This window comes from Hirundo rustica, unplaced genomic scaffold (assembly GCF_015227805.2).
Source record: "Hirundo rustica isolate bHirRus1 unplaced genomic scaffold, bHirRus1.pri.v3 scaffold_125_arrow_ctg1, whole genome shotgun sequence".
In the NCBI taxonomy this organism is placed as follows: Eukaryota; Metazoa; Chordata; class Aves; order Passeriformes; family Hirundinidae; genus Hirundo; species Hirundo rustica.
Genome location: NW_026690216.1, coordinates 21,456 through 43,295, shown reverse-complemented (window position 1 = coordinate 43,295; position 21,840 = coordinate 21,456). Strand labels below are relative to the sequence as shown.

The following is a 21,840-nucleotide window of genomic DNA, read 5'->3' as shown; positions in this document are numbered from 1 at the left end:
TCCTCATAGAGTCCTTGGAGGAGAGAAATGGAGGCCAGGATTGCACAAAAACCTCTCAGAGACTCAGTGTAGGAAGGAAAATCCAAAGTACCTTAAACACCTTGAGTATCTCCAAGCATTAATGAGCCCTACTGAGTGTTGCTACAGGCTAAGAACCTCAAGGGACTCATTAAAGGATATAATTAGGGCAATGATTGCACAAACATCTCAGACTCTTTTTTGACATATTTTTGTGTCAAAAAAAGAGTATTTCAATAGGCCTTGACTACCCTGAAGTATTAATGACCCCCACTGAGATTTTTACTGAGTAAGAATCCCAAGGAACTTGTTAAAGTAGATAATTGGGGCCATGATTGCACAAACCTCTCAGAAATCCAGGACAAAAGCAAAACCCAAAGTCCTTTGAAGAACCTGCAGTCCCTGGGAACATTCAGGAGCCCCCCAGGGCCATTGCTGACCAAGGCTCCCCAGGGACTCCTTCCAGCAGATCCTTGAGGCCACTGGGATGTGAGGGGGATGCTGAGGGCAGCACAAGGGGCTGACAGTGCCCAGCCTTGCTGGGGCTGTGCCAGGAGGCCCCAGGGCCTCAGGACAAGGTGTCTCCTCACAGCCCTTGGTGGCACAGAGGCTGCTGTGCCCCAGGGCACCAGGACTTGGCTTCTCCTGGGCACTGCCAGCCCTGCCAGGGCCCTTGGCCATGTCCAGCACAGCTTGTCCTGCCCTGTCCCACAGCTGCTGCACACTCCCATCTCGCTGCCCCCCTGGCTCTGCCCTGACATGGCCAGCCCTGCCCTGACCTCTGCCCAGGGCATGTCTGACACCCCCCATCCAATGGGCTGGGGATGGGAAAGTGTTCCTGAGGGCACAGGGAGGGGACAGCTGGGCTGGACTGACCCAAGGGAGCTCCCATTCCTTGTGATGTCATGGTCAGCAATAAACTGAGGGGAAAGAAGGGCGATAGGGGTGGAGGTGAGGGCTGTGGATGTCTTTTATTATTGAGACATTTCTCACACCAAGCACAAAGTACATGTACTCCATCCTTTCCTGCCAGGAGCTGGCCTGGACATTGCTGATGGGAAGTAGAGAATTGATCTCAGTTGTTATTTCTGTCCTTACACATGTGGCCTTTGCTTTTTGAGGCCCTTGCTGAGGAGGATGGTCACAGCACGGACATGCAGCAGGACAGTGACCAAACTGCCCGAGCACTCCGGCCTTGCACCCACAGAAGGGCTGGGAAGGGGAGTGTGGAGCTGGGAAGAGCAGATGTGGAAAGAGCCAGGGCCATTGTCCCTGTCTGTGCTGGCTCTGCTGCAAGCCTCTTTCCTTCACATCTGCAAAAGATCATTATTTTATTCAGATGCGTAGAGAAGAAACCTTCTGAAAGTCGTTGAGATACTGAATAATGGCAGATACTCCTGTAGAAACGCTGTGAGTAGTGATATTCGTTTGTGGAAAACATAACAGTAGGAATGTATTAAAAAAATGCAAAAATGGAAAGAAAGGACACAAGAGATTGAAATAAGTTATATTCAGAAGGTTCTGCAGAAGAAAAGAGGCAGGTTTTTGCTTCTGAAATCCAGCCTGCAGTTTCCTCATGGACTCCACGAGTTCCTTATTCCTCAGGCTGGAGATGAGGGGGTTCAGGGCTGGAGGCACCAGTGAGTACAGAACTGACAGGGCCAGATCCAGGGATGGGGAGGAGATGGAGGGGGGCTTCAGGTGGGCAAATAAACCACTGCTGACAAACAAGGACACCACAGCCAGGCGAGGGAGGCACGTGGAAAAGGCTTTGTGTCCCAGGAGGCCCCACTTTGCCCAAGGAGAGCCTTGCATCCATGAGATTCCCTGTTGTCACAATGCTCTGCTGGGTTCCATGGGGCTGTGCTGTGTCACAGTGGACACTGAGCTCCACGTGCCCTGGCACTCTCCAAGTGGCACCTGGCTTCCATGAGGCCCCGCTGTGTTTGCAGTGGACACTTGGTTCCCCAAGATGTCCTTGTGTCACAGAGCTCTCCTGGTGCCATGAGGCCCGGCTGTGTTGATGCCTTCAAGAACCCAGAAATAAAGTAACAGCCTTGGAGATAATATTATAGAGGAGGTAACAGAAAGGCTGATCTTTATTGGAGGCCTCCAAGGGGCAGATATAGAAAATGTCCACAAAATGCCCAGCCCCACAAAGGGTGAATACAGTTCTATAAATTTAGCAGATTAGCATATTTGACAAAAATCACCAGTTAGGAGCACAGGTGGTGAGGCATGACAAAGTTCCTTGCAAGAGTCACTCTGTCCATGACTGGACACTTCAGGCACAGCAAGGAAGGAAAACAACTACACAAACAAACAAAATCCAGGCAATCAAACCAGAAACGAACCGAGGACTGTCCCTGTGTGTGTGTGACAAGAGGACAGTGAGGGCAGGGATAAAAGGAACACGGCCTAAAAGCATCACAGAGCTCCAACTTAACAGGACTTGACTTATACCCTAACCTTAACTTATACCTTCAACTTCACAATTTAGCAAAAGAACAGCACTTGACAGTATTTATCTGAACTTATAAACTATGACTTAACCATTTACAGAGGAATAGTATTTAACTTCACTTATAACTTCTATTAAACCTGGAATTATGGTAAGGCACTTCACAAAGCACTGACTCAGAAAACTCTAAACCCTACAACTTCAAGTTATCCAGATTTTGAGAAGAGGAAGTCAGGGGAAAAGAGAGAGAGAGATCCACAAGTCAGGGCCTTGGATCCAGCGCCATCTCAGCTGCCCTGAGCTTTGGGGCCGTGGGACGTGTCAGTGTCACAGCCGTGTCACAGCCTCAACTGCTCTGGCCCCTCTCTCAGGTGGGATTTTCAGGGTGCCAGGGGCTTGGCAGCCACTTTGGGGCTGGACCAGAGGCTGCAGAGGGTGGGGCTGGGGCGGTGACTATCCAAAAACCACCTCAGAAACCTGGGATGCACCAAAATCCCTTCAAGAATGTGGAATACCCAAAAACTCACACAAGAACGGGTTCCCCCTCCCTTCATCATCCCAAACCTTTGGCTGTCTCATTGCAGGTTTCATCACACCTTCTCAATCCCCACCCAAACCCATCTCACACATTCTGGACATCAAGACCCCCTTCCCAAGCCCTATTTTCCCTAATCCCACCCCTCCCAATCCCCATCCCACCCATCCTGCCCCACCCAGTGCTCACCTCACCCCTCCTGATCTGCATCTCACTTTGCCCAACCCCTTTCCAACCCCATTCCACACTGAGGGGCTGAGGGATTGAGTAATTTTGGGGTAGGATTAAGTAGTTTTCAGTGGCAATGAGTGTTTTTGAGGTGACAGATCAAACCATCTTGCCTCATTGAGCGATAAGAAGTGGAGACAACCACACCAAATACTCCCAAATCCTCCCAAGTAACACTCAGAATCCCAGATTCTTTAGAAACACAAGTAAAAAGTGAGCATTGAGATGCTTTTGATGTATTTGTTGATTTTCAGCCCAATTTTGCTGGTTTTAAAAGGAGGAAGATGAATCAAAAGAATATTAGGGACAACCAAACTAAAGGATCACCAGCCCAGTGTCTTCCCAATGTGGGTCCCCTGATGGGGGATGGAGTTGGAGCACTGCAGGAAGCTCTTCCCACAGTCGGGGCACTTCCAGGGCTTCCCTTACCAGTGCCTCTGTTGGTGTTTGGTCAAATGAGAGCTGTGTGAGAAGCTCTTCCCACACTGGGGACACTCGTAGGGCCTCTCCCCAGTGTGGATGCGCCGGTGCCTGATGAGGTGGGAGTTGTGCTTGAAGCCCTTCCTGCAGTCGGGGCAGCGGAAGGGCCTCTCCTCTGTGTGAATCCGCTGGTGCTGGAGGAGATTGGAGCTGGTCTGAAATCTCTTCCCACACTCGGGACACTCATAGGGCCTCTCCCCTGTGTGGATCATTTGGTGGATGATCAGCTGGGACCTCCGGTTGAAGCCCTTCCCACATTCCCCACACTTGTATGGCCTTTCCTCAGCGTGAATGTTCTGGTGGCGGATCAAGTGGGATCTGTGGCTGAAGCTCTTCCCACACTGCTCACATTCATAGGGCCGTTCCTTGGTGTGGATCCTGTGGTGGCGGATCAGGTTGGAGCTCTGGCTGAAGCTCATCCCACATTCCCCACACTTGTAGGGCCTCTCCCCAGTGTGGATGCGCCGGTGCCTGATGAGGGTGGAGTTGTGCTTGAAGTCCTTCCTGCAGTCAGGGCAGCGGAAGGGCCTCTCCTCTGTGTGAATCCGCTGGTGCCGGCGCAGAGTGGAGCTGGTCTGAAACCTCTTCCCACACTTGGGACACTCGTAGGGCCTCTCCCCAGTGTGGATCATCTGGTGCTGGACAGTGGTGTTGCGCTGGCTGAAGCTCTGCCCACCCTCCTGGCAGAGGGTCGGATCTTCCTCCTCAGTGCACCCTGGGATGGGTTTGGAGCCCTTCCTCCTGTTGGATCTCAGTCGTTTTTTCTCCCTGTTGGCTTCCTGTGCTACGGAGCTGCTCAAAATGGCCTCTTCCACAAGGTTCTGCTGCAGGGATTTGTCCTCCCTGGTCTCCATCCTCAGCTCCTTGTCTGGGGGAGGAAGGACAAGGACAGGATGGGATTTGCCTCCATGCCACAGGGAAGGGGAAGGAGATCCCCCAGTGCATCCCTGGCAGGACGGCGTCAGCAGCGGGGTTGTCCTGCAGCCGGGGGCCATGCTGGGCTGGGAGATGGAGCAGGAGAGAGGGGGAAAGGGGCACTGACTTCCTCCTCACCTGCCTGGCTGTTCCTGGGCACCTTCCTCTTTCTTACAGCCTCCTCCTCCATCTCGCTAAGGTTTGGGAATGGGAAATCCTGATTTGGGGAGAAACAAGGCATGAGCACGTTGAGTTTCAAGGTCCCCTGCCCAAGCCCATCTCTAGAAGTCACTGGGCATCTGGGGCCCATGAAAACCTCCCAACAAACTGATTCAGACCTGAAAATGCCTCCCAGGAATTCTCTGTCTCTGTTCTTCCCCCTCTGGTCTTCAGGGGTTCCCCCCTGTCCCAGCTGCTGGGGGTCACACTCGTACTGGGGGTCCTGCATCTCTTTGGACCCGGCCCTCCCCAGGCTGCTGGGAGTCCCAGGAATACAAAGTTTCCCCCTTTTCCACCTCCCCACTCAGGGATGCTGAGGTTTGGGGGTCCCTTGGGTCCCTTCTCCCCTCATTCTCTGCTTCGGGGTGCAGGGGCTCCAAGGAGTCCCCCCCTGCCCCTCTCCAGGCTGGTGAGGGTCCCGCCCATCGCGGCGCTCCCCCCTCTCTGGGCTCCCCACTTTGGGCTCCTGGGGGACACAGGGCTCTGCTCCTCCAGCCTTGCTGGGGACCCTGGCTGGGGACTTCCAGCCCTTGGGGCTCCTCTCGGCAGATTTGGGCTGGGGGGAACGCAGACAGGGCTGGGGGATCCCAGGAGTGGCATCACTGGCAGTGACTGGGCTGTACTGAGCTAACTGGAGCCTTAGTGGGGCAACTGGAACTGACTGGGAATGGCTGTGAGCATGCTGAGGGCAACTGGGATATTCTGGGGAGTGTCTGTGCCCATAACGGGGGGACTGGAACCACACTGGGAACAGCTGGGACCATGCTGGGGAGAACTGGGACCCCACACTGGGGGCAACTGGGAGTGAGTGGGAGTGACTGGGTCTACACTGAGGGCAACTGGGCAGGACTGGGAGGGACTGGGATCATCTGTGGAGTGACTGGGACTATACTAGGGACAACTGGGTACAACTGGGACCACACTGGGATGAACAGGGAGCAACTGGAACCATGCTGGGGGCAACTGGGATCCTACTGGGATTACTGTGGGAGAAGGCTGGGTCCTGCTCAGGGACACTGGGATCATACACGATCATACTTGGAGCAACTGGGACTGCACTGAGGGTGACTGGGAGTGGCTGTGAGCAACTGGCATCAGACTGGAATCAACTCAGTGCAACTGGGAGTGACTGGGAACATGCTGGGAGCAACTGGGATGCATTGGGAGAGACTGAAACCACAGTGGGGGTAAATGGGAACAACTGGAACCACACTGGATGAATAATGGGAGCAGCTGTGCCCATGCTGGGGACCTAGTGGGAACCAGACTGGGAGTGACTGGAAAGGTGCTGGCTGTGACTGGAACCATGCTGGAGGTGACTGGGAGCAACCAAGACCATACTGGGAATGACAGGGAGTCACTCTGGGAATGACTGGAATAATACTGGGAGTATCTGGAAGTGTTTGGGTCATACTGGGGGTGACTGGAATGAAACTGGAGGTGACTGGGTCCTACTGGGATCATCCTGGGAGCCACTGGGATTACAGCAGGCATAAATGGATGCTGACTGGGGGTCACTGGGAGCTACTGGGCCCATGTTGGGAGGAAAACGTGGACACATTGGGAGCTACTGGGATCAACTGGAAGGTACCGGAACCATGCTGAGAGGACTGAGACCACAACTGGGGCAACTGGGATCACACTGGGAGCGAGTAGGAACACACTTTGGAGAAACTGCCAGAAACTAGGATCATGCTGGAGGCAACTGGGAGTAACTGGGAAAGACAGGGATTGTTCTGAGGTAACCAGAACATTACTGGGGTAACTGGGATTTACTGGGAGTGTCTGTAACCATACTGGGGGGACTGGAACCACACTGGGAACAGCTGGCACCATGATGGGGACAACTGGGATTGAGTGGGACCATGCTGAGAGGGACTGGGACTATTCTAGGCACACCTGGGATCATACTGGGAGGAACTGGGGACAACTGGAACTATTCTGGCAGCAAACGGGATCATACTGGGATCACAGTGGGAGCAACTGGGACCATGCTGAGTTAGACTGGGATCACACTGAGGGTGACTGACACATACTGGGCTTAACTGGGAGTGGCTGTGAGCAATTGGAATCATGCTGAAAGCAACTGGGAGGAACTGGGAGAGGTTAGGAGCATGCTGGGAGTGACTGGGATATACTGGGAGAGATACGGAGTCATGGGAATCATACTGGAGGCTACTGGGGTCATACTGGTATTGAAGGGGAGCAACTGGGATCACACTGGGGGCCACTGGCATCATACTGGGACTGACTGGCATTAGACTGTTAGTGACTGGGATCATACTGGGAGTGGCTACAATCATACTGGGATTATAGTGGGTGTGACTGGACCATGACTGGGGGTTACTGGGAGCCCATTGTGGGAGCCAACTGCACACGCACTGGGAGAAACTGGGAGCAACTGGGAATGACAGGATGCATGCTGGTGACAACTGGGATGTACTGGCAGTGACTGGGATAAAACTGGGGACAACTGAACCACGCTGGAGTAACTGGGAGTGCCTGGCAATGAGTATGAGAATGTTCAGGGCAACTGGGATATACTGGGAGTGCCTGAGGCTAAGCAGGTGGTGACTGGGACCACACTGGGAGCCACTGGGAATGAGCTGGGTGGAACTGGGACCACGCTGGGGACAACTGGGGACAATTGTGAGTGATTGAGGCTCTGCTGGGACAGACTGGCATCATACTGGGAATTACTACGGGCTATGTTAGGGGCAACTGGGAGAACTGGGAACGCACTGAATAAAAGTGGGTGCAACTGGGAGAAACTGGGACTGTGCTGGGGTAAATTGCATCATAATGGGGAATGACTGGCAGTGACTGGGCTCACACTGGGAGCAGCCACTTCCAGCACCGGGACCCCCGAACCCCTTTCCCGGCCATCCCGCCCCTCCAGCCCCAGCACCCCCGCCGGGGTCCCGCCAATCCCAGGGGTCCCCCCCTCTCGGGGTCCCCGCTTTGGGGCTCTGGGGCTCTCCTCTCCTCGCAGTCCCGCTCAGGGAAGCCGCAGCTCTCCCGGGGCTCCCCAAACCCGGTGTCCCCCCGCCTGTCCCGCCGCTCCCGCGCTCCCCACGTGGCCCCGGCAGAGCTCGGAGCGCCCGGCCCGGGAAGCCCAACCCCCACCGCGGGGGGACCCGCATCCCCCCGCCCCCAACGGGGCTCTGCCGCCACCGCCACCGGGACCCCCAAAAACACCTCCCGGGGAGCCCCCGATGTCCCCCCGAGGGGCATCTGCGGCTCGGCTTTGGAGCCCTGCAAGCTCCAAACATCCCCCCAAAAAACCCCAAACCCAGGGAGCCCCGGGATATTTGGGGCGAGCTCCCCCTCCCCGGGCACCTGCGGGATGGGGGACGATGGTCCCGGGGCTTCTGCGGCTTCAGGGAGCGCTGGAGCCGCCCGCTCCCTCCTCTCCTCTTCTTCCTGCTGCTTCCTGCTGCTGCTGCGCCTCTTCCTCCCTCCCTCCTCCTCCTCCCCCGTTCCCTGAACCCCTGGCAGCCCGCGGGAGCAGCGGGGATGGAGCCGGGACAGGTTGGAATGAGAGAGGGGTGAGGGGGGATGCCAGCAGTGGGAGCGACTGGGCTGTACTGGGATCATACTGGGATCATACTGGGAGTGCGTGGGAGCAGCGCCATGGCTGCAGCCATCCAGGGGGGATCCAGGTGGGATCCCACCACTACAGGGGTGTTTTTCCTCCCCATTTTAGGGTGTTTGTGAGTCCGCAGCCCCACAAGCCCCTTTTAAGGGTTGATCATGACGGCTTTAGTGACATTTTTAGGGAGGCCCCCATTCCAAGCCCCTGTGGAGGATGTTTTTCCCCCCATGGTGGATTTTTGGGAATCTCTCTACCATCGCCGCTTTAAGAGCCGCTGCTCTTGTGTGTTCCCACTGTAACTCCCCTTAAAAGGGCAACACCACTCCCGTTGATTCCGGCAGAGGAGCCCCGGGAGGGGTTTGGGGATCCCAGGAGGGTTGGGGGTCCCGGGAGGGTTTGGGGGTCCCGGGAGGGTTTGGGGGTCCCGGGTGATGCCGATGATGGAGATGGGGACCCCGTGCTGGGTACAAACTTTAGCGAGGGGTTCTTGGGGGGCCATTGTAAGTTCTGGGTGGTTTTGGGGTCACGGTGTATTTTGGGGGTTCCCGAGGGGGGTTTTCAGGGGTCCCAAAGGGGGGGATTAGGCGATCCCAGGGGAACCCAAGGCTGTTTTGGGGAACCTGCCGGTGACAGAGATGGGGACCCCGTGCCAGGTGTAAACCTTCTCAGGGGGGTCTGGGGGGTATTGGGAGGTCCTGTGGGAATTGTGATGTCCTGAGGGGGTTTGGGGGGGCTCTGTGTGGGGTTTTGTAATCTTGGGGAGTTTTTGGAGGGTTCCAGGGATGTTTTTTGGGATCCTGGGGAGGTTGGGGTGTCTCGGGGGAGTTTGGGGGTTCCCGGGAGGTTTTGGGGGTACCTGGGCGATGCCGGTGACAGAGCTGGGACCCCGTGCCGGGTCTGAACCTTCTCACTGTGCTCAGGAAGCGTCAGCATGTTCAGGGAGATCCTGGGGGGCCGGGGGGTCACCCCAAATCCCAGGGGTCCCCAAATGCCAAGGGAGCCCCTGAACTCCGCTCAGCGCTGGATCTGCTGCAGGCAGGGGGGCACCAGCACTCGGCCCCACCCCACCATCACAGGGGGCACAAACGGGGCAGGGGCAGATGTGTGACATTAAGAGCCACTGGATTATTTTGTGTTCTAGCAAGCGTCTGCATGAACTCTCTAGAGAGACTCTTCTGATAAAGTAATGAGTGATTATGTCTAAATAGTGAAACTGACTGAAAATCACAAGTTGTGTCTTTCTATGTTGTTTAATAAGAAAGTTATAAGTTTGTAAGGGGAGAAAAGAGTGTTTTAAAGTGTCATTCTGTTATAGTTTAAGTTTTCTTTTTTCTCAACTTTTTTTGTCCATTCTTTTAGTGTGTTAATAAAACTACTTTTGTTCATTTTTAAGCTTAAGCCTATTTTTCTTTTTTTCTCTTAATCTCTCCCTCCCACAGAAAAAGAATAAATACTAAACCCTCAACATTAATTGGTGTTTTTACCCGGTTTCAGTAAATGAAGACCCTTACAGCTGCCCAGGCCCCTGCGCTCCATGGGCTCTGCAGAGCTGCACACCAGGGAGGCAGCTTGGGGTACCTCAGCCCTGGGCACCAGTGACCTTCTTGGTCTGGACGCTGCCTCTGGGCAAATGAAGGGTGCTGGCCTTCTGCTCCTGGCCCTGGCCCAGCCGTGCAGGGCTAATCCTGGTCCTGCTCTGAAATGTGCTCAAGAGGGATTTGTTTCTTTCCAGCTTTCCAGGGCATTGATTTGCACCACAAAATACTGAAGGACTGAGGCCTGAACAACGGGCCCTGACTGAGGCCTAAACAACAGGCCCTGAGCTAAATTTGCCCTCTAGGTGACCCTTCCAACTGAGACGTTAATTTTGAGGAACTAAGGATTTTTAAGGAAAGTTAAGATAATAAGTTGCTGAATTAGCTGAAGTAGATAGGTAATCTTTGTTCGCAGTTAACAGAAGCCGGATCTTAGATAAGCTACCCCGGATCTTGTAACTCATTTCTTGTCAGGTTTATGTTTATGTAGTTGTCCTTGTCATGAAAAACAGAATGTGGTAAATAAGACATAAGATAGCTGCAGATTTCCTACTTAAAGGACCCATTGAACACAGGAAACTGTAAGTTCTACCAAGGAATCATTTGTCACGAATGCATTGAAAAGGTAGAAAGGTCAGGACGAGGAAGACTCATCTTACTTCCTCATTTTAGGTGACCCCTCCCCAAAATAGACCCCCGACTCATTTTAAGAAACAAAGTACGCATGCTTAATAGCCTTTTTGCCAATTAGCATACGAAGCGAGGAATGGGAGGTGACAGGGGTATGAATATGCATTTGTATTTTGGATATTCAACACTTTTGTAAATAAAAGACTTTGTAATTACCTGTGAATTTCGCAGTGCGAATTAGGGAACTATCCCGCGTGCTGCCCGGCCGTAATAAACATACACTTTCTAACTTTAAACTGTTAGAGAGTTTTTGTCCGTCACAGTTGGGTATCGATACTAGATCAATACCCATATTTCTTTAATAAATCACACAAGTCCTGTGAGGAGCGGCTGAGGGAGCTGGGGTTGTTTATCCTGGAGAAGAGGAGGCTCAGGGGAGACCTCATCACTCCTTACTGACAGGAGGGTGCAGCCAGGTGGGGGTGGTATATTTTCCCGGGGAACAGTGACAGCACAAGAGGATGCAGCCTTAAGCTGCACATTGGGAGGTTTACACTGGACATGAGGAAATATTCTTCACAGAGTGTGTGATTGGGCATTGGAATGGGCTGCCCAGGGAGGTGGGTGAGTCACTCTCCATGGAAGTGTTTAAGGAATGACAGGTTGTGACAATCAGTGCCATGGTTTGGGTGACAAGGTGATGTTGGTTCACAGGTTGGACTTGATGCTCTCCAAGGTCTTTTCCAGCTTGGTTGATTCTCTGATGATGGTGACACTTCAGGGCCCTGGGGAAGCCAGGGGACATTGTGACACTGCAGGGCCTGGTGGCACTAAGGGGACCAGAGTGACACTGTGTACGACATGGCACCATAGAGCCAAGGGGCCATTGTGACACTGTGTGGCAAAATGCAAGCAAGGAGGCCATGGTGACAGTCTGGGTCCTGGTGGAACCACAGAGGCCACTGTGACCCTGTGGGGCCTTGTTGAACCAAGGGGCCATTGTGCCACTGCAGAACCTAGGAGACCCTTGTGAGACCCTGGGCCCAATGGAATCAAGGGGCCAGTGTTCCATTGCAAGAACTCTTGGAACTGAGGGAACAATTGTGCCACTGGGGTGCCCCATGGGACCAAGGGTCCCTGGTGACACTGCAGGATCTTGTGTACCCAGGGCTCCACTGTGACACTGCAGCACCAGGGAACACATTGTGGCCCTCTGAAGCCTGATGGAACCAAGAGGCCACTGTGACACTGCAGGGCCTTGTGGAACCATGCAGAGCATTGGGACAGAGCAGGATCTGGTGTCTAGATGGGGCCATTGTGACACTGCAGGGCCCCATGAAACCAAGGGGCCAGTGTTGCTCCTCAGGGACTCCTGGAATGAAGGAAACATGTTTGACACTGTGATGCCCTTTGGGACCAAGAGGCCATTGTGACACTGTGGAAGCAAGGAGATCATTGCTGCACTGCCAGATCTCATGGAACCAAAGATCCATTGTGACACTGCAGGGCCTTGGGGGACCAAAGCAGCATTGTGACACTGCAGGGCCAAAGGATCCAAGGGACTTAGTGATATCAAGGTTTCAAATGAAACCAGAGGGACATTGTGACACTGGGAGGCCTCATGGAATCATGGAATCATGGAATCATGGAGACAATTGTGACACCCTAGGTCCTCATGGAACTGGGGAGACACCAAGTTGTCTGGGAGCATTGATCTGCTGGAGGATAGGAGGGCTCTGCACAGGGCCCTGGACAGGCTGGATCCAGGGGCCAAATCCAACAATGTGAGGTTTAACAAGTCCAAGTGCTGTGTCCTGCACTTTGGCCACAACAACACCTGCAGCACCACAGTCTGGGGACAGAGTGATTGGACAGCAGCGAGGCAGAAAGGAAACTGATGGGACTGATGGACAGCAGGCTGGACATGAGCCAGCAGTGTGCCCATCTGGCCAAGAAGGCCAATGGCTCCTGGCCTGCATAGGGAATGGTGTTGCCATGAGGACCAGGGCAGTGAATCTTCCCCTGTGATCAGCACTGGTGAGACTGCACCTTGAGTGCCATGTCCAGTTCTGGACCCTCCAATTAAGGAAGGACATGGAGGGGCTGGAGCATGTCCAGAGAAGGGCAGCAAGGCTGGTGAGGGGTCTGGAACAAAAGTCCTGTGAAGAGCAGCTGAGGGAGTTGGGGTTGTTCATCCTGGAGAAGAGGAGGCTCAGGGGAGACAAGGCGATGTCAGGGCCCAGGTTGGACTTGATGATGTCCAAGGTCTTTTCCAACCTGGCTGATTCTGTGATTCTCTGAAACCACCCTTGCAGCAGTTGCAGGATGAGCCCTGGGCCTCCTCCTCAGAAAGTCCAGCAGCCCAGGGGCCTCAGCTTCTCCTCACAGCCCCAAAGCCCATCCTGTCAGTCCTGCAGAGCCTCTGCAGCTCCTCCTCCTTGCCCAGAACAGGGAGCCCCACAGCCAGACACAGCAGCCCAGATGTGCCCCCCTGGCCTGTGGTGCCTCTGGCAAGGGAGCAGCACAAGGCACTGCAGGAGCCTGCAGAAAATTCCTGAAGCACTTGGAGGAGGATCCGGCTCTCCCAGGGATGCTCCCATGATGCTAAGTCAGGAACTGAAGTGGGGAGTGGGGCCAGAAAGGAAAGGGCAACAGGGATTGGCTGTTTGCAAGGGAGGAAACAGGGGTGGGCAATAGGAAGAAATTTCTAGCAGGAAGGGGAAAGAAAACCAAGGTGAAGCAAAGGAAATGCTGAGGGCAGTTTGGGGGTGGCTGCCAGGCAGCCCTGGCTCTGAGCAGCAACGTCTGCAGTGGCACAGGAGACTCACAGCTCATAGGAACAAACTTTCTGGATGACTTCAGAGGCCACCACAAGCCTGAGTTGTTTCCCTGCTGTCCCCCAGCCTTTCCTGGCCCCAGGGGCTGATGGCATTTGTGCTCCCTCAGGTTCATCTCCCCACACCAACACCATGGAGGTGCTCACGCCTGCTCTGGGCAGTGCAAACAGGGGCTCCTGAGCCAGTGCTGCCGTGTCTGTGCCTGCAAGGATGCGGCACCTGTGTGAGCTGGGGGAGAGGCCAGGGCTGCAGAGGGGGGATGTTGTTGGCAGGTGCATGAGGACGCTCTGGGACGCTGCCCTGGGGTGTCCAGCGCAGTGGGGATGGATCAGCCCCTGCTCTGCTGCTCCTTCCCATCTCCCCCAGGGACCTTGCAGAGCCCCAGCCATGCTGTTTGCCCCCAGCCTGCCCACAGCCACCCTGGGGCTGCTCACGGGGCTTTTCTCTGCTGAGCATTGGCCTGGGCATGTTCTGGAGAGAGTCTGGGCAAAGAGCATCAAGCCCTGTCTTGCAATGCAAGATGTAACCAAAAAAGTGTATTCTATTACCATCTGTTAAAACCAGGATGCAGGTTGTTTATCTCTTCCATCACCCATGCCTCATATCTCTGAGGGGGATCTTCTCTTAATGGGCCAGCTGTTAAAACCAAATGGGGCAGTGTTCTTGATCTCTTCCATGACCCATCCTCCCTCCAGGGAGATATCTTCAGTTAATGGGCCATTGTCTCTCACTGCATGACTGATAAAATTACATCATCCCATTGTGAGATGCTCCACCCAGAGGGAGGAGCCAAGCATTCCTACCTGGATATAATCTGAGATTTAAAGCACCAGAAGCAGCCTGGTTTCCAGTGGATTCCCAGAGGAATACCAGACCCATCTACACCACCACTGGACCTTCAGAGGAAAACTACACGCTTCAACAAGATCATTGCTTCAACAAAACCACATCTGTCACTCCAGGAGGACTGCAGCCACAATTTGATTGTACTGCAAGCAACACCCTGACTACCGAGTGTCAGGTTGGATTCTGAGTCTTTTTTTTGGGCTTTGGTGGTGGTGTCTTTTTTTACTACTGCATTTTTAGTTTAATTTTCCTACTGAAGAACTGATATTCCTATTGCCATATCTTTGCTTGAGAGCCCATTAATTTCAAAATTATAATTCAAAGAGAGGGGGTTTGTATTTTCCATTTCAAGGGAGGCTCCTGCCTTCTGTAGCAGACCCCTGTCTTACCAGCCCAAGACTGTGAGCTCGGCTCAGATATCCTGAGTGGTCCCTGGGTTGGGATTTTTTGGTTGGGGATGTTTGGAGAAGTAAGAACTCCAAAGCTGGGTGGAAAATACCCCTTGGGGGGACATTGGGGGGTCCCAGTGGTGGCTGCTGGCAGAGGCAGCCTGGAGGAGCAGAGCCCTGTGTCCCTCAGGACCCCAGACAGGGGGGAGAGGTGCAATTTGCAGGACCCTCAACAGCCTGGAAAGGGCCAGCAGGGGACTCCTTGGAGCCCCTGTGCCCCAAATGAGAGAATAAGGGGAGAAGGGACCCTGGGACCCCCAAACCCCCAGCATCCCTAAATGGAAAATGGAAAAGGGGGGAGCTTTTCAGATTCCTGGGATTCTCAGCAGCCTGGGGAGGGCAGGGAGACCAGAGACAGAAAACTCCAGAAAGAAATTTTCAGGGCTGCTCTTGGTGTTTGATAGGCTTTTAGGGACTCCAGATGTCTGGTGACTTCTAGAGATGGACTTGAGCAGAGGGACATTCAAATTCAACATACTCATCCCTTGTTTTTGCCCAAATCAGGATTTCCCATTCCCAAACCTTTGCTGGATGGAGGAGGAGGCTGTGAGGAAGAGAAAGATGCCCCGGGACAGCCAGGCAGGTGAGGAGGAAGTCAGTGCCCCTTTCCCCCTCTCTCCTGCTCCATCTCCCAGCCCAGCATGGCCCCCGGCTGCAGGACAACCCCGGTGCCGATGCCGTCCTGCCAGGGATGCACTTAGGGATCTCCTTCCCCTTCCCTCTGCCACAGAGGCAAATCCCATCCTCTCCTTGTCCTTCTTTCCCCAGACAAGGAGCTAAGGATGGAGACCAGGGAGGACAAATCCCCACAGCAGAACCTCATGGAAGAGGCTGTTTTGAGTGGCTCCACAGCACAGGAATCAAATCGGGAGAAAAAGCGCCTGAGATCCTGCAGGAGGAAGGACTCCAAACCCATCCCAGGGTGCACTGAGGAGGAAAGAACAACCCTGTTCCAGGACGGTGGACAGACCTTCAGCCAGAGCAACACCACTGTCCAGCACCACATCATCCACACTGGGGAGAGGCCCTATGAGTGTCCCGAGTTTGGGAAGAGATTTCAGACCAGACCCACTCTGCGAAGGCACGAGCGGATTCACACAGAGGAGAGGCCCTTCCGCTGCCCTGACTGCAGGAAGGGCTTCAATCGCAACTCCAACCTCATCAGGCACCGGCGCATCCACACTGGGGAGAGGCCCTACGAGTGTCCTCAGTGTGGGATGAGCTTTAGCCACAGCTCCAACCTGATCTGCCACCAGAGGATCCACACCCAGGAACGGCCCTACGAGTGTGAGCAGTGTGGGAAGAGCTTCAGCCGCAGATCCAACCTGATCCGCCACGAGAACATCCACGCTGAGGAAAGGCCATACAAGTGTGGGGAATGTGGGAAGGGCTTCAACCGGAGGTCCCAGCTGATCATCCACCAAATGATCCACACTGGGGAGAGGCCCTACGAGTGTCCTGAGTGTGGGAAGAGGTTTCAGACCAGCTCAGATCTCCTCGTGCACCAGCGGATTCACACGGATGAGAGGCCCTTCCGCTGCCCCGACTGCAGGAAGGGCTTCAAGCGCAACTCCACCCTCATCAGGCACCGGCGCATCCACACTGGGGAGAGGCCCTACGAGTGTCCCCAGTGTGGGAAGAGCTTCACCCGGGACTCTCACTTGACCAGACACCAACGGAGTCACCAGTAAGGGAAACCAGGCGAGTACCCCGAGTGCAGGCAGTGTTTTGTGTGAGTCTCCAACTTCATCCCCCATCTGAGGACCCACATTGGGAAGAGTCCTTGTGACCCACATTTCCCGTGACCAAAGCTGAGGTGTCACCTGTCCCCTTCTCTTCCCCTGGATATGATGTGAGTTGGTTCTGGCCATGGTCCCGATATCGTATTTGATCCCATCTCAGGTCATTGCCAGGGGCAGGAAAGGGACTCTCTCTCTTTTCCCAAGGACAAGGGTGTCCTTTCCCAGCAGGAGGAAATATGTGGCTGGGAAGAGCCAGTCAGTGTTGTAGTTTTCCCTGTGTATAGTTTGTCTTATCCCTTCTGTTCCTAGTTGTTCCTTATCTTGTTGCTGTTCCCAATAAATGGTCCTTATCCCTGCCCTGGGATCTTTTCCTTTAGTACTTTCCATGGGAGGCTGGAGGCCAGAGAGTGACAGCACAGTTTTAGCAGGAGCACAAAATTGGGGAATCCCATTCCTAAATCCCAGCCCATGGAAACCTGAGCATCCCAGCTGGTGCCAGCCCTGGTTGCCCTGGCAGCAGCCTTGGGAGCGGGTCCCTGGCTGGGGGCTGTGGGAACCTCTTCACTCTGGTGCCCAGGGACAGGACTGGAGGGAAGGGCTGGAGCTGAGTCGGGGCAGGTTTAGGTTGGATCTCAGGAAAAGGTTTTTCCCCCAGAGGCTGCTGGGGCACTGAACAGGCTCCCAGGGAAGGGTCACAGCTCCAGGGCTCTGGGAGCTGCAGCAGCGTTTGGACACCGCTGCCAGGCCCAGGCTGGGATTGTTGGGGTGTCCTGTGCAGGGCCAGGAGCTGGACTCGAGGATCCTGATGGGTCCCTCCCAACTCCGCCAATTCTGTGCTTCTGGGATCCCATGGCCCTGGGAATGGGACTGCAAATGGTTGCCATGGCAACGGGCTCTGGCTCCAGGCCTGAGCTGGTGTCCATGGAACCACCCCTGGCATGGGATCTGCATGGAGCTGCCAAGGGACCGACCATAGCAACAGGGGCTGGTGATGGTTGCCATGGAAACTGACCATAGCAACAGGGGCTGGTGATGGTTGCCATGGAAACTGACCATAGCAACAGGGGCTGGTGATGGTTGCCTGCTAAGGAACCGAGCTGTCACAGGCCCTCAGAGGGGTTCCATGGGGACTTTCCAAGAGTCTCCAGGCTGTTCCAGAGCTGGAATGTCACAGGCAGAGACAGGGGCTCCATGAGACCTCCCAGGGGTTTCTGGCGATGGTCAAGAGCCCTGTGGTCAGAGGCAGTCACAGACATTCCATGGTGACATCCCAGGGCACCTTGGGCTGCAAAGGCACCAGTCTGTCACAGGCACTCACGGGGGCTCCACGGTGACATCCCAGGAGTGCCCAGGCTGCCAAAGAGCCAGGATGTCCCAGACACTCACAGGGGTTCCTGTCATGGGCCGAGTGGGAGCTTCAGGCAAAAGCTTTGTCTCTTAATTGGAGAAATTCCTGCTGAGTCATGAGGAGGGGTAGTGACTCCCAACAGCCACCATGGATCCCCAAACACCTCCAGGATGCCTAGACCTTTAAAATTCCATCTGAGAGAGGAGACTGGGAGCAGCTGGGTTCAATCCTAGGCTTGGATTTCGTCAAGGGTTTATGTGTATAAGATTGGACAGCTGTAACTGAAGCAAAATGTAATTTGTCCCACAAGAATAATGATAGAATACCAGATATATTTCTATCAATTGGTTCTGATCTGGATTAGACAGAAAGATTTATTTACACCACAGGGTAAATAAAAAAAAGACTTATTTACTCCACAATATAGGAGCTATAACAGTAATAAAATATAGTGCACTTGGAAGCAATTTTGAAGTAAAAAAAGCCTTGCTGGAGTTCTTTGAGCCCACTGCAGGCAGAGCCTCCTGCTCCAGCAGGAACTGCCTTTCCTGTGCCAGGACCAGGGCAGATCCCGCTGCAGGAAAAGCCCCAGGCCAGCCCCAACACAGTGAAGGCCTCGGGCACAAGTGCAGAGTGCCGTGCTGGGAGCTGTGCCAGGGAGAGCCTGAGGCACCAAAGGCACCTTGGCAGCAGCAGCTGCTTCCAGGCCATGGCCAGAAGCCTCCCTTGGCAAGGCGGCCTGGTGGCCACCACTGCAGAGCTGCTGCTCCAGGGCTCATTTCTGGCTGGGCTCTGCCCCAGCCCACAGAGTGTGACCTCAGCCCTGACTCTGTCCCAGCCGCTGTGCCTGAGCCCTGCAAAGCCTAAAGGTCACCTGTGCCAGCCTGGCTCTGTCAGCCCCTGGGGCAGGGCAGGGAAAGGCCAGAGAAGGGGCTGGCTTTGGCTGCTGGATGTGGGCTCCAGCAGAGACAAGGAGGAGTCAAGGGAGTGGATGGAGTCCAGTGAGCAGCCCCTTCTCCCCATGCAATCCTGGAATGCTTTGGATGGGAAGAGCTCTGCAGTGCTCATCTCATCCAAACCCCTGCCATGAGCAGGGACATCTTTGACCAGATCAGGTTGTTCAGAGCCATGTCCCAACTGGAGCTGAATGTTTCCAGGGATGGGGCATTGACCACCTCCATGGGAACATGTCCTGGTGTATCACCAACCTAATACAAAATTTCCTCTTATCTGTTCTTATCTGAACCTCCCTTCCTTTAGTTTAAAACCACCACCCTTTGTCCTATTGTGACAGGCCCCACTCAAACCTTTGTCCACCACTGCATTTCCAATCAGTTGGGTTTCCATGGCAATTCCATGACAGGTGACCCAGGTGTGGTGTCCCAGCGAGGGCTGCCATGGAAGGAGTGCCCAGCACTGCCCCTTTCTGTCTGGCTGAGCTGGCCTTTGGCCCTGGCAGTGGCGTTTGCTGCTGGTTCCACCGTGCCTGAGCAGCTAGTGCGGCACAGGGCAGGTGGCCGTGGCACAAGCCCCCAGCAAGGGATCCCCTCTGGCTCTGGGCAGTGACACCAGCCCTGAGCAAGGGGCCCAGGGCAGGTTTCCATGGCACCCAACCATCACAGCGGCTCCAGGCCTTGGCTGCCACGGCACCAAACCAAGGAACGGGTCCCTGTGGCCACTGCCGTGGCACCTGAGGGCACCGACGAGTGTCAGTGCAATTGTACCTGGAACAGCCCCGGCACCGCTTTGTCCTCAGGGTTGCCCTGGCAGCCCAGGACAGCAACAGCTCTGCATGCAAGTGGCCACGGAACCTGGCTGCAGAAATGGGTCCTTGGGGTGCTTTCCAAGGAAACTGGAACTGATGAGGGATCCAAGCCCAGCAGTGGGGTCAGTGCAGTGTCCATGGCCACAGCCCCTTGCAATGGCCCAGGGCAGGTTGGGATGATGATCCACCCTCACTCCTGGCCCAGGGCAGGGCTGCAGGGCCCTTCCCCACAGCCTGTCTGCACACAAGCACTTCCAGGGCTCTCTGCATTTCCCTTCCCCTCACTCTTGGCTCACTCACACACCTCCCAACAACCCAGCTGGAGCTTTGAGCTGCAAGGAGTTCAAAGCTTTTCTGTCCTTCAGGAGCTGCGCTAATTCTGCCTTCAGCCAGCTCTCTTTGTATTTTGTAGAACTTCCTGTGTGTCTAAAACATTCCTTGCATGGTTCTACTCCTTGGTGGCACCTTGGGCTTGGTACACACTTGAGGAGATTGTCTGAAACTTAGGAGTTTTAGTTTGCTATAAAAGGAAGAAAGTGTTGGAAATGACCAGGGCAGGAGAACAAGTTTACTCCTTTCAGCGCCTTTATTATTCAGCTCTTTTCTGAAAGGGGTAGCTCGGGGAAGGCCTACGCCACTGCTGCTCCTGATGGACACCGCCGAGGAGGAGGTCTGGACGAATCTGCGCAGCCGCAGAGTCGGGAGCCTGGCCTCACGGGAGTCCCTCAGGTCTCTCTCTGCAGTGTGCTTTGGGCTGGGGGGTGTCTCCCAGTGGGTGCCTCTCAGGTCAGGGTGAGATTCTGGATGTTAGTTCAGCTAAGTCTACAGGTGCCTGAAGGCCTTCCTCACCCATTCATCTCTTTGCTGGAAGTGGTGCTGGCTCGTTGTTATTAGGGGTTGTTGGTATTTACCCCACTTCCTGCTGAGAGGTGCTCCTTGGGAGTCCCCCTTCATCTCCATACTGGGTGGTACTTCATGGAGGGTGGCTGGTCTCTGGGCGGGCTCTGGGCGGTGCCTCCAGACTGAAGGACAGACGGGGTGGAGCTGATGACAGGCAGGCAGTGTCAGTGTCTCGGTGGGCGTGTTGCTCACTCTATGGGCCAATCGGGGAGCAGCGGCTGCTTAACATGGGATAGGGTAAGGGGAAACTGGGATTGAACAATGGAGTCTAGGGGCCTGACTCGGAATGAGGTAAGGGGAAATACACAACATTAGGGATTAAACTGGGGTCTGGGGTACACAGAACTGGTTTCTGGGGGTACATAGAACAGATAACAGAAACAGATAACATTAATGCATAACACTGGCAACAAGAACAAGTAACATTAATACAAACAGCTGTTTAACTTGACACAAACTCCTAATACTCTGCACTTTTCTGAACTTTATTTCTCACACCACCATTGGTGGTTCCACTGGTTCTTTGACTTTTGATGTGTGAATCCACCCTTTCTTTGCTGTTCTCACTGATGTGTCTGTTGTTAAGAGAGTTAAATACGGACCTTCCCATTTTGGGGTTAAAGTCTCTTCTTTCCAGCTTTTAATAAATACTCTGTCTTCTGGTTGTATCTTATTAACTTTAAACCCCAGTGGTCCCATTCGGGCTAGCATTCCTTTTTCCTTTAACTTGGTCACATGCTGTCCGGTTGTTTGGATATCATTTCGAACAGATATATCTTAAATCATTATTGATGTTCAGGGTATTTCCTGGGAATATGGCATTCCATAAAGCATTTCATATGCTTAAAGCCCCGTATCTGCATTGGGAAGTGTTCTTATGTTAAGCAAGGCTAGTGGTAAACATTTTACCCATGACATCTTAGCCTCAATCATTCATTTGGTTAATTGTTGTTTTAGAGTTTGGTTCATCCTTTCCACCCTTCCAGAACTTTGAGGGTGCCAGGAATATTCCCAGGAAATACCCATGGCTTGTGCTACCCCCTTAATAACACTAAAGGTAAAACGGGGGCCCTGATCAAAATCAATGGCCAAAATAACTCCAAATCAGGAAATAATTTGTTCCAATAGTATTTTAGCTACAAATTTGGCAGTGGCCCTTGCAGCTGGGCAAGCTTTTACCCAGTGAGTGTTAGTTGGACTACTAACACTAAAAGATACTTCCATCTACCAACTTTTGGAAGCTCAGTATAATCCACTTGAACCCTCTCAAAGGGTCGGTATGCTATTTTTCTGTCAGGGTTTGTCTCATTACTTTCTTGTTAACCTGACAGGTAAGA

General features: G+C 53.9%; 1 protein-coding gene and 1 pseudogene across 1 annotated transcript in view; one reads left to right on the top strand and one right to left on the bottom strand.

Moving 5' to 3' along the window:
• The window catches only part of LOC120747644 (zinc finger protein OZF-like), a 44,545-nt gene extending 39,471 nt beyond the window's left edge, over positions 1-5,074 (bottom strand). Inside the window, exons 1-3 of the mRNA XM_058424316.1 lie at positions 4,976-5,074; positions 4,776-4,854; positions 3,727-4,590 (exon numbers count right to left, since the gene is read on the bottom strand). Coding sequence (XP_058280299.1) covers positions 3,727-4,590; positions 4,776-4,827 — 916 coding nt within the window. The 5' untranslated portion in view covers positions 4,828-4,854; positions 4,976-5,074. The remainder of the gene's footprint in view (positions 1-3,726; positions 4,591-4,775; positions 4,855-4,975) is intronic.
• The window catches only part of LOC120747643 (zinc finger protein 850-like), a 47,246-nt pseudogene extending 30,466 nt beyond the window's left edge, over positions 1-16,780 (top strand).
• The last annotated feature ends 5,060 nt before the right edge of the window (positions 16,781-21,840 follow it).